Below are 12,219 nucleotides of genomic sequence, written 5' to 3' on the forward strand. Positions count from 1 at the left end.
TAGTGCGACATATGTTCAAGCTAAATATAAATTCTATTTTGAGGTGAAATGTGAGATCCTGAAATACATATAAAATTGTAATACTACACAATTTAAATCCCATTTGAAAAGTTTATTTATAGGATTTCACTGCAGAACATGAAGTCACCCAACTGTCTGAAAATGAAACGCTAGATTTTAAACCATGATTATTTGTAGCTTTCAAAACTGAAAGTAGGGGCAGAACCGAAAGTTTTTTAAACAAATGAATCAAAAATACCCCAACAGGTTTAAATAGTGGTCCATCATTAATCTTATACTCTTTCTCTCAATATTTCGGATCCCTTTCCAAGTGTTCTTTGGCTGAGCTCATCAGATGGGTCAGCTGACATTAATGAGGGTTAATTAATCTATGTTCGGTACAAAAACAGCGTACAGCTCCACGTATCTCAATGCCATCTTCATGCTAAAGAAACACGCGCTCAATCACACTCCACAGTTTCCTGTACATTTAAACTAATAAAGTTTCTGGTTCATTACACAGTGTACGGACCACCCAAAACTGAGCAGCACTGATCAGGGTTCATATTTGCTCTAGATGCTCAGGGTGTTGAGCGCTGGGACAAGAGTGACCGCTTCAGGTGTGTTCTGGTTCTGGTCATGTGACCCTTTGCCCTGTAAAACCTTCTGTTTATGTCTCTCCTCTTGCCGTTTCTTCTTTTCTAGACGTTGTTGCTCTTTCTTTTGTTTATTAGAGAGCTAAAAAGGATAGAAATACTTCATTATTTTCATCTGAGAGTCTCAAATGTTAAATTTGTATTATTCAAAACAATCTGAGTTACCTTGGGTTTATGTGAGTTGCTGCCCTCTGTTGGCGATATGATTTCACTACATTCAGCCTGCATGCCTTGACATAAAGGGTGTGTCCCTGAAGCCGAATCTCTCTGTGATGATTGGTTGTTCTGTTCAGACTCCAGCCAATCACTGAGGCACATCTGTGATGTGTCATTTGATTGACTCAGATTGTCTGATTGACCTGCGGACACAAAATAGCGGTGAGAGCATGTTGGGAGTAAAGGGAAACAGAATTAAAACAGCGAATTAAAAATGGACCGACTGTCGGCACAGAGGTCGCTCAAGATCAGCTCTTCATCTTCAGAGAGAGAGCGCGAGGGAGAGGCACCTCTCGACTTGTCCTTCTGACCCTCTCCAAAGCGTCTGGAATTATTCAGACTCTATCGAAACAAAAGATGAGAAAGTCACATGATAAGAGCTTAGCAAATCATAAGGAGGGTCACCTACAAAAACTTAGGATCAAAAGTTTGTGGTTGGTAAGATTTATTTTTAAAGAAGTCTCTTCTGCTCACATTTTCACTCTTCTGCATTTCTTTGATTAAAACAATACAGTAAAAACAGTAATGTTGTGAAATATTATTACAATATAAAATATCTGTTTTTAACCGCTGTGCCTGGTGTCAATACAAGTTTTTATCGGACGAACAAGGAAGTTTTCAGTTCTGAAACTTACAGGATATTCTTATAATATGATGACCTCTTGATGATATCTTTTATATCAAAAGCTCATAATTTTTTTTATTTCTCAGTTCATCACCCCTTTGATCATTTTTTAAGGATAATTTGATGAATAGAAAGTTAAAAGGAACAGCATTTATCTGAGATAGAAATCTTCCTGTCACTTTTGATCAATTTAGTATGTCCTTGCTGAACAAAAATATCTATATCGTTCCAAAAAAACATGACCCTACATTTCTGAATGGTAACAACAAAATATTCATGCATGTGTCTGATGTTTGTTCAGCAGACAGACCTCTATACGTAGATGTGCCGGACTCTCCGAGTTGTCTCCAATCTTTCGGACGCTGTCATAATGGTCTCCATAGCGATATGCGATGTGTAGCTCACGGCATGACGGCTTCTCTGTACCATTTATCTAAATGGCAAGGAAAAAAAACATTAATAACAACACACTTTAGAATAACATGAATCAAATCCATTAATGCTCCATCACCTCCCACAATGGAGCGTTCAGCTGATGAATGACCACTTTCAACTGTTGGCTGCGAGCGAAGGCCACGATGGCGTCGTTACCGGCAAACATGCCTGGCTGGGAGAGGTTTGACACTGAGAGGGGAAAAAATGACAAGGATTTCATCAATGACATAACTGAGCTTTCCTGCAGGAATTCACTGGAATAGCTGGGTAACAGCACTCATATTTAGTATATATATATATATATATATATATATATATATATATAGTTATAACTTGATTTATTTTAACATTGTTTTTTTTTTTTTACATTTTTGTATCACTTATATTTAGTATATATAAAGTTATAACTTGATTTATTATTTATTTTAACATTGTTTTTTTTTACATTTTTGTATCACTTATATTTAGTATATATATATAAAGTTATAACTTGATTTATTTTAACATTGTTTTTTTTACATTTTTGTATCACTCATATTTAGTATATATATAAAGTTATAACTTGATTTATTTTTTATTGTAACATTGTTTTTTTATCACTCATATTTAGTATATATAAAGTTATAACTTGATTTATTTATTATTTTAACTTTGTTTTTTTTACATTTTTGTATCACTCATATTTAGTATATATAAAGTTATAACTTGATTTATTTTGTATTTTAACAGTTTCTTTTAAACATTTTTGTATCAATACAGTGTTACAATTTTGAGTTTTTATTTTGATATTTTCAATTTCCATTTTTGGAATTTTACTGTTTATTTTTGTCAGTTTTATTTGTTTTAATTCGCTCTAAATGTAAAAGAATAGTCCATATCACAACTATAATGATAACGGCACAGAGGAATGATATCATTGGAATCACTTTCAGAATTTTTTTTTTTTCAGTTGAAAAAGTTAAGATCTCTTTATGAACTTTTTGAAGCATAAAAGTGTAAAAAAGGAACAGAAACTCTCAGATTTCATTGAAAAGATCTTCATTTGTGTTACAAAGATCAACAGGTTTGGAACGACACGAGAGTGAGTTTTTGAGTAACTATCCCTTTAACGTTTCTTTTTATTCAATTAACGTAAATATTTCTTATGTTATAGTGGCTTTAGTCAAATGTCTGTAGTACAAATAATGTGGGACAAGTTATTTTTTTCAAAGTTTGAACCATGAGCAATATTGATAGTGATGCTTGACTAAGCAAACACCACTAATTAATTATCGATTAACAGTCATTTCTAGTGTGAGTTGCAATGCAATCTGGTTATTTTAGGCCAGTTTATTTAGACCAGAAGAGGATTTATAGCAACACACACACACTTCTCTTACAATGCTGTGTGAACGGCACTTCATCTTCAACGAAGGGCTCAAAGTCCTGCCTGTGTGTCGTCATGTACTGCACCGTCTCCTGCCGCAGATTCAGGTGACCCCGCGAATGTCCCTCCAGCTGATCTCCAAGAGCCCGGAACAAACAGTTACTGCGGGACGACATGAGAAACAGAAGCCGGACTCCTTAAAGAACCGTATATGGTCATCACAATCGTCCTATGACAAAAGCCCACACACATACCCGTCTCCAGGCACCTCTCGCAGTTTGAGCCCCAGAGCCTGAAGCTGGTTGGAGAAGCTGACAAACTCCTCTCCATCTTCTCCTCCTGGAGGTCTGTTCTTCTTGTCTTTGGCCAGAGCCCGACGGGCCGCCCGCTCGTCTCTCTTCCTCTCTAATTCATACTTCCTGTTTCCCTTTATGGGCTTTCCTGACTGTTTCCTTGACATGATGATGAAGCGCTGTATAACACTCAGTGATGATGCAGACGTTTATCTATCACATACGCAAGACCTAAAACACATCATAAAATTCACAACATCACAGAATCAGTTATGACACAGGGAAGTGCTTAAAGTGAACACTCAATATGACAATCAAAATAAACACAGCATTAGTTTTTCCGCAAATAACATCCTTTAATAATAATGAATAATAATTAAAATAAGATTACATTCAAATGGTTTAAATGTGTGGTGGCTCAAACCAAAATAACAATAGTGCTGTCAAATCACACAGTAACAATAGTAATTTGCTTATTTGATTAATTATTATGTTTTTAAATGAATAAAATTGTATGATCTGAGACCATATTGAAGATAGATAGATAGATAGATAGATAGATAGATAGATAGATAGATAGATAGATAGATAGATAAAACTGTATATTTTTTGTATCATGGTAATGTCATTAACAGTGGATATGTGTAACTTAGTGTTGTGCTTATGGATTTACTCACCTAAACACACTGAAGCCAATGAATCATGTTTGCAGATGTGAAATGTTTGTTTGCTGTCTGTCTGTCTCTATGAAGTACTTAAAATTGAGTAATGAATCCAACAAGAACAAGTTCAGAGTCATGTACTGAAAATATCAGACAGAGAGTGATAAGAGAACAGCAACGTGATGTGTCAGAAATGTCGCGTAAGTTAATAAACAGTTTCTCTCAGATTTGCAGTGATTCAACGACAGAGTGAGCATATTTGTTGAAGAGAACAGACAGGTAAAGTGTGTCATACATCTGTACTCACATTATTTGCTTGACAATAAGAAACACGATGACAGCACGACAATTTGTCCGGTAAGTCTAACTCTGAGTCTGAGCTGTCCAGGGTTTGTTTACTTCCTAAAGAAGCCCGGGCCTCACTTCCGGTTCCGGTTTTGCTTTCAAAATAAAAGCACGGCCGAGGCAAGTCATTAAAAAAAATACATGTTTTAAATTAGATTATTTCTCTTAAAGATTACAAGAATTATAATAGATGTGGTCGTCTCCTTTCTTGACAGCTATTATTATTGGTAGTGTTGTTTGAGTATATTATTTGAGTGAGAGAATCATTTAAAAAAAAATCTCACACAATTAATGTTTTGGATTATGAATTCTTGGATTATGAATTCTAAATCGTAGTCTAGCCATAATATAATAATAATATTATTAATAATAATATAGCGCTCTCGTATTCATAAAAATGCTCCAACAACGCAGCATGTGTAGAGTGTTTGTGTCCAGTCAAAGACACACAACAGAGAGTATGGGGATAAAAAAAGAAAGCTGTCTATGAAGTAAATTGATCTAATTAGTGGAATATTAAACGAAGTTTAGTAACATCTTTATAGTGGTGCGCAAGCTGATAAGAGAAAAACAACACCAAAATGATACAGTGATTAATATGCAATGATATTTCACATTTGATTACTTTGTTCTATTGTAGCCTATTTATTTGTGCTATTTATAACCTGATTATTTGTTCATCTTATTTTATTACTGACTGCTTGTCTTTAATAATGTTTTAAAATCACATTAATTACGCTAGTAGTTTTTGCTGTAGTATAGGCCTATACGAATAGAGAATTGTGATATTTTACTAGTATCTAAACATTTGAACCACTCACACAATCCTTAGCAATGAGCCCTGCTGGAGCTGCTCTAAATATGCGGTGTGCAATTAAATGATACATAAAATATGATAGAGCAATAGAATGAACAGTGAAAGTAACAGAAACTAATTAAGGCTTAATAATTAAGCATGAAAATAAATAAGAAAATATATATTTGCTGAACAAATTAAGTCAACTGATTCATATTCTTTTGGTTTCATACCCAATACATTTCAAAATTACAAATGCAGTGAAAAGGTAACTCCGCGGTATCGGCAAGTACCAAAAATGAAATTATCGGTATCAGACTCGTTCTGGAAAAAGTGTTATCAGTGCATCCATAATAATAATATTAATAAAAAGGTTGAAAAGGTGTCATTCCCTACATAGACAAACTTTGTTAATTTTTTTAGTAGGCTATATTTGTAGCATATTTTAATCACCATCACTTTTTTTTTTTTTTTTTTGACAGAGAAGATTCCTTTATCCGATTTCCCTCCTTAGGCATATGCAAGCATGTTTATGCAATAATAAATGAATTAATTCCACAAAAAAGCACACCTGAGAAAAGACTCTTATTATGACATTAACAACAAAACACCCTTATTTGATTGCAGAATCAACGTATCATCTTACAGTACAACAGAGTGATGCAGAGATTGAGCAAATGTGAATTTATTTTATGGCAGTAGAAGTTAGCACACTCTACACATGACTTTTATACATCCTTTATAAATAGTTATCATCTAATAAAAAAATCATTACACCATCTGAACAGACATACGTAACAGTCGTAAACTATCAAGTCGTTTCCCTCTCCGTGCTGCTCTGCAGCGCTCAGTACAATAACTGGGTCCATACGGTTCCTCATGACGGGTCAGTGCACAAGCAGAACTTCATTTTTGGCTCAGCTTTTGTCATGTAGGCATAAACAGCAGCAGGACACGAGCATTATGAAGCATGAGCTCTGAAACTCATCCGCCTCTGTCTGGTCATGGGCATTTCCTTAGCCTTGGCCTCCATCGCCGCGTCCATTTCATCATCTTCTTCAGGGATGATGGTTTGTGGCTCCTGGACCTGCTCTTTTTCTGTTATGATCTCCTGCACCTTTAGCATCCCGAAATCCGGCTCCTCGTGGTCAGGGAAGAGGGACGCGGCGACTTGCACCACGCCGCTCACCATTCCCAGGACGGCGAACGTGCCGCCCACTAGGTAGACCTTCAGGCAGCCCTTGGAGGGACCGGACCTCAGCATCTCCTTAGCGAAAGGGATGATCTCATGAATGTCCATTTTCAGTTGTGTTACTTCTGTGAAAGGAAACAAGAGCGTCAAAGGTCATGAAATGAAAATATAACAAAATCAACTGAATCGCATTAATAAGTAGGCTAGCTAGCCTGCTGGTATGAAGGCTTATCATTAAATGTTGTTCGCAAGTTTATTTTCATATCTCATGATATTTATAATGTTGTTTTTTAATATGGTGCCCAGGAATATGCATTAGTTCACCCAAAAAGGAAAATTCTGTCATCATTTACTCACTCTCCAAACCTCACCTGTATGATTTTCTTTCCTCTGTTGAACACAAGAGAAGATATTTTAAGGAATGTCGGAATGGATCCCATTGACTTCCATTGTATTTTTTTCTCCATACAATAGAAGTCAATGGGGCCCATCAACTGTGGTAACCGACATTCTTCAAAATATCTTCTTTTGTGTTCAGCAGAAGAAAGAAATTCATTCCGGTTTGGAACAACATAAGGGTGAGTAAATGATGACAGAATTTTATTTTTTGGGTGAACTATCACTTTAAGAAAATAAACCTCAGGGATGCAAAGCTTGTTTTTAAGGCCTGAAAGCAACATTTGGTAACACTTTACAATAAGGTTCCATTAGTTAAGGTTAGTTAATGCCTTAACTATTAACTAACAATGAGCAGTAGGCTACTTATTAATCTTGGTTAACAATTAATAATAATACAACTGTTCATTCATGTTAGTTCAGGTTCATTAACTAATGTAAAAGATACAACTTTTTATTTTAATCATGCATGTTGATATTAACCTGAACTGAGATTAATAAATGCTTTAGAAATATATTTCATTGTTCAAGTTATAATTAACTAATGTTAACAAATTAAACCTGTACAAGTGTTACCCAATGGTTTAAGTTTTGAATCTTGATTATAAATTAACAATAAAAATATGTATATTTCATGAACTGGGCTATACCAAATTAACAAAATCTTTTAAAATTTTTATTATTACTTTTATTATACAAGCTGCCAATAACGCCTATAGGCAACATCATTAATCAAATGAAATTATCAAGTAAATTTACCATTAACTAAGGTAAATAACAAAATAAAGAAGGTGCGCGGTGGTGTCAGATACAAACCCCATCATGGTAACACGACACTAAAATAATCCAATAAACTCTTTGAGATGAGATATAAAACGTACGTTACTGATTAGAAAAAATTAAGAAGAAACAATTATTTCAATGAAAACCATCAAATGTGAGCTTTCTAAAAACTGTAGGCCTATTTTAACTATAAAAAGCTTTTCACTCGATAGAGTGCACTGTAAAAACTGATAAGGGTAGATATTCATTTATAAAATATAAAAAATACTCACTTGCAAGACGTAGAAGAACCCGCTCAGGTGATAACTCCTTATGCTCAGAGTTTCAGTGAGTGCTGCAGGAACAGATGCTCTGCCTATTTAAAGCCAGTGGGCAAAGGTCGACGCCCACAAAACATGAATATTCATGAGGCTGGAGAGCAGATGCAACTTTTGTCCAAGTTGCTTCATGTGAGCGGTGAGTGACTCCGGGTCTTCTGGCCAGATGATGAACCCTGTCTGCCAAGTTACACAAAGACAGTGGAGGAAACCTGTGTGCTGGTGCTCACGTGAAAACGCCATAAAACGCACTACGTGAGGAGGAGGAGTGTGTGTAAACAAACTGAAGAGGTTTATTAGTACGGAGAACTTGGGGATTCAGCCACTGATTCAGAGTTCACAGATTTTTTATAGTATTATGAGGAGCGGTAAAACACATTACAGTGTGATGTTTAACAACAAATAGGCCTGGATTATCCAGATGAAGGCAGATGATATGAGACGTAAACACAGATATGTGAGGAATATCTATAAGCAAAAACATAAGCAAAAGGTCTGTACTGTACTGTAGTGGTACCATGGTAAAAGCTAAAGAAATTGTTGAAAAAAGTCTCCATGCTCACCAATACTGAGTTTATTTAATGGAAAAATACAGTTAAACAGTAATATTGAGAACTATTACATTATTTGAAATAATTGTTTTCTATGTAAAATATTTTAATTCATGTAGAATTTTCAGTAGAATTTTCAGCTTCACATGATCCTTCAGAAATCCTTCTAATAGGCCGATTTGCTGCTCAAGAATTTTTTTTTTTTTATGTGAACCTGAAGGCTAAGGTAATGAATTCAGGATACTTAACAGAATAATGGTATCACCATGGTATATGTCCAAAAAGAACAGTATTTCCATCATACAATGTGCAAATTTAAATAGTAAATTTTTTTTTTTTAATAGAACACTTTAAATTGTACACTTAATAGTGTACCTACTGTAAAGTGCTACATTAGTAAAAAAAAAAAAAAACATAAATCAGAAATGTTCTCTCAGAAAACTACTGTATAATGGAAAGGTAAATACTGTTTGTTGTTTTAAGACAGGAAATTAGACTGATAAGAGACCACATCATTGGCTGTGATGGCCTTTACTCCACTGCCCTCTGTTCACGCTCTTATATTAACAAAACTGATGAATTAGAGAAACAATAATATAATGCAAGCTAATATGGTTCTTAAATGCTTTAAAAAAAACAAATTTTCTTTCAAATAAAAAATGAGCTGTTCAATTTAAATATAATAATATTTGGTAACACTTTATTTTACAGTGTCCATGTTACATGTTATATGTACTTACCATAGTAATAACAGTAAATTAAAGCTGCAAGCAGCGATGAAAGGGCCCTCGCACCCGTGCCAACCGCCACCCGGTGGATTTAGGAAGACAGAGCACGGTGGGCATTGTGCATTTAAGTAGGTAAATATAGGAGTATGTCAAAGTCAGTTACAAAAATGTCCTTTATTATGGGGATAATAGCATGCGTTATCACTCAGATAAGTGTTGCTAGCATGTTTTAGCATGTTTCTAGCATGTTTAGAACTCAATGGCATATTAAATATGTCGCTAGCAATGCATCACAGTTTAAAACGTGTCACTTCCTGTCGACAGTAGGTGGCGCAATTACTTTAACTTAAAATTGTCATGTAGATGTGTTCAGGGCAGGACTCTTATCAAACGTGTGAAGTTTGGGGCAGATTTGACATTGCCTTCTTCAGTAACAACAACTTCCCGTTTCATTGCATTAGCGTGCTTTAGCACTTAGCTAAGAATTGCTAGCATGTTTTAGCATGTTTCTAGCATGTTTAGAACTCAATGGCATATTAAATATGTCGCTAGCAATGCATCACAGTTTAAAACGTGTCACTTCCTGTCGACAGTAGGTGGCGCTATTACTTTAACTTAAAATTGTCATGTAGATGTGTTCAGGGCAGGACTCTTATCAAACATGTGAAGTTTGGGGCAGATTGGACATTGTCTTCTTCAGTAACAATAACTTCCCGTTTCATTGCATTAGCATGCTTTAGCACTTAGCTAAGAATTGCTAGCATGTTTTAACAGGTTTCTAACATGTTTATTACTCAATGGCATATTTAATATGTTGCTAGTACTGCATCACAGTGTTAACCATGTCACTTCCTGTTGCCAGTAGGTGGCGCTATTATTATAACTGAAAAGTGTCATGTAGATGTGTTCAGGGCAGAACTCTTATCAAACGTGTGAAATTGGGGCAAATTGAACATTCAATGCCTGACAGCAAATTCCTATTTAATTGCAGGAATAGCATGCTTTAGCACTTAGCTAATGTTTGTTAGCATGTTTTAGCATGGTTCCCGTGTGTTGTTAACATGTTCAGCACTTGCTGGCAATTTTTTATATGTTATTAGGAGTCCAAAATGGTGTTAAACATGACACTTCCTGTTGCCAGCAGGTGGCGCTATTACTCTAACTGATTATTCTCATGTAGATGTGTTCAGGGCAGGACTCTTATCAAACCTGTGAAGTTTGGGGCAGATTGGACATTGCCTACTTGAGTAACAACAACTTCCTGTTTCATTGCATTAGCATGCTTTAGCACTTAGCTAAGAATTGCTAGCATGTTTTAACATGTTTCTAACATGTTTATAACTCAATGGTTTATTTAATATGTTGCTAGTACAGCATCACAGTGTTAAACATGTCACTTCCTGTTGCCAATAGGTGGCGCTATTACTATAACTGAATATTCTCATGTAAATGTGTTCAGGACAGAACTCTTATCAAACGTGTGAAGTTTGGGGCAGATTGGGCATTCAATGCCTGAGTTACAGCAAATTCCTATTTAATTGCAGTAATAGCATGCTTTAGCACTTAGCTAATGTTTGCTAGCATGTTTTAGCATGTTTCTAGTATGGTGTTAACATGTTTAGCACTTGCTGGCAATTTTGTATATGTTAATTAGGAGTCCAAAACGGTGTTAAACATGTCACTTCCTGTTGCCAGCAGGTGGCGCTATGACTGTAACTGAATTTGAGCATGGTCATGTGTTCAGGACAGAACGCTTATCAAACGTGTGAAGTTTGGGGCAGATTGGACATTGTTTGCCTTAGTTACAGCAACTTCCTGTTTCATGGCGAAACATCAAAATTTGTCAGGCCGCCGAGGACACGCCCTTCGACGAAAACTCTAGATCTTCGCAATTTAACGTCGCAAAGGCCTTAAGATTACACTCACCAAATTTGAAGATGATCAGATTAAAACTGTAGGAGGAGTTCGTTAAAGTACGAGGCCTGAAAATGCCAAAAACTGCACAAAAATCAGAGAGGAAGTTCAAAATGGCTGACTTCCTGTTGTGTTTAAGGCTATGCTCCAAGAGACTTTTTTGTAGGTATTGGGTCATTACATGTATGTACCGAATTTCGTACACGTACGTGAAACGTAGCGGGAGGCGCACTCCGTTGAACCTTTATAGGTGGCGCTATCGAGCCATTTTACCCCGCCCAATTCTGAAACGCATATCAGATGTCAATTTTCGCCAGTTCTGACGCGTGTGCAAATTTTCGTGAGTTTTCGTGCATGTTTAGGCCCTCAAAAATGCGATCAAATGCGGAAAATAATAATAATAATAATAATAATAATAATAATAATAATAATAATAAACAGAGCAATTCCAATAGTGTCCTCGCACCATCGGTGCTCGGGCCCTAATTACGCATAATTACATGCAATTAACCCTCACACAAATCCTAATCTTACTTAAACCCTAAGTACATGTAATTTGATATTACTCAGTACTTAAATGTAAAATTACATTGTAACAATGACACATTAAAATAAAGTGTAACCTAATATTTTATATAAGATATATTTGTTTTAATCTTTTTATTTTTGTATTCTCTTTATTTATTTTATTTTATTTTTTTAATTAACATTAAGGCGTTGCAATGGTATGATGCTGTTTATGAAATTTAAAGGGGAATTGCTTTAAAAAAAATTATGAGCTTTATGTTAGGACTTTTTGTGCTGTATATCGATAGTTCAAAAGCAGAACACAATATGCCATTAATGCCAATAATAATTTAAGCTACTGCAATATCTTTTCTTCAATAACAGGATATAATCAATGATTTTGCATGAATGTGGAGTTTTTAAACAGCAAACATGCT

The 12,219-nt window shown here is 35.3% G+C and overlaps 2 protein-coding genes across 4 annotated transcripts; both read right to left on the reverse strand.

Annotated features, from left to right (window-relative positions):
- Window positions 1-97: 97 nt before the first annotated feature.
- Window positions 98-4,698, reverse strand: otud3 (OTU deubiquitinase 3). 3 transcript variants are annotated; one of them, XM_079587571.1, is made up of 9 exons: window positions 4,561-4,686; window positions 4,269-4,345; window positions 3,553-3,822; window positions 3,312-3,460; window positions 2,009-2,121; window positions 1,808-1,930; window positions 1,097-1,214; window positions 822-1,015; window positions 98-738 (listed from the first exon to the last, which is right to left on the reverse strand). In XM_079587571.1, the coding sequence occupies exons 3-9, from the start codon at window positions 3,756-3,758 to the stop codon at window positions 574-576; spliced, it is 1,068 nt and encodes a 355-aa protein (XP_079443697.1). In that variant the 5' UTR covers window positions 3,759-3,822; window positions 4,269-4,345; window positions 4,561-4,686; the 3' UTR covers window positions 98-573. The 3 variants fall into 3 exon arrangements, with proteins under 3 accessions (XP_079443697.1, XP_079443696.1, XP_079443698.1); XM_079587570.1 differs by having other exon boundaries at window positions 4,269-4,393; window positions 4,561-4,679; XM_079587572.1 differs by lacking the exon at window positions 4,269-4,345 and having other exon boundaries at window positions 4,561-4,698.
- An 846-nt stretch (window positions 4,699-5,544) lies between these two features.
- Window positions 5,545-8,189, reverse strand: g0s2 (G0/G1 switch 2). Its single transcript, XM_079587302.1, has 2 exons — window positions 8,038-8,189; window positions 5,545-6,711 (listed from the first exon to the last, which is right to left on the reverse strand). The coding sequence occupies exon 2, from the start codon at window positions 6,692-6,694 to the stop codon at window positions 6,356-6,358; it is 339 nt and encodes a 112-aa protein (XP_079443428.1). The 5' UTR covers window positions 6,695-6,711; window positions 8,038-8,189; the 3' UTR covers window positions 5,545-6,355.
- Between the last annotated feature and the right edge of the window lie 4,030 nt (window positions 8,190-12,219).

Source organism: Phoxinus phoxinus (assembly GCF_949152265.1).
Source record: "Phoxinus phoxinus genome assembly, chromosome: 18".
Classification (NCBI taxonomy): Eukaryota; Metazoa; Chordata; class Actinopteri; order Cypriniformes; family Leuciscidae; genus Phoxinus; species Phoxinus phoxinus.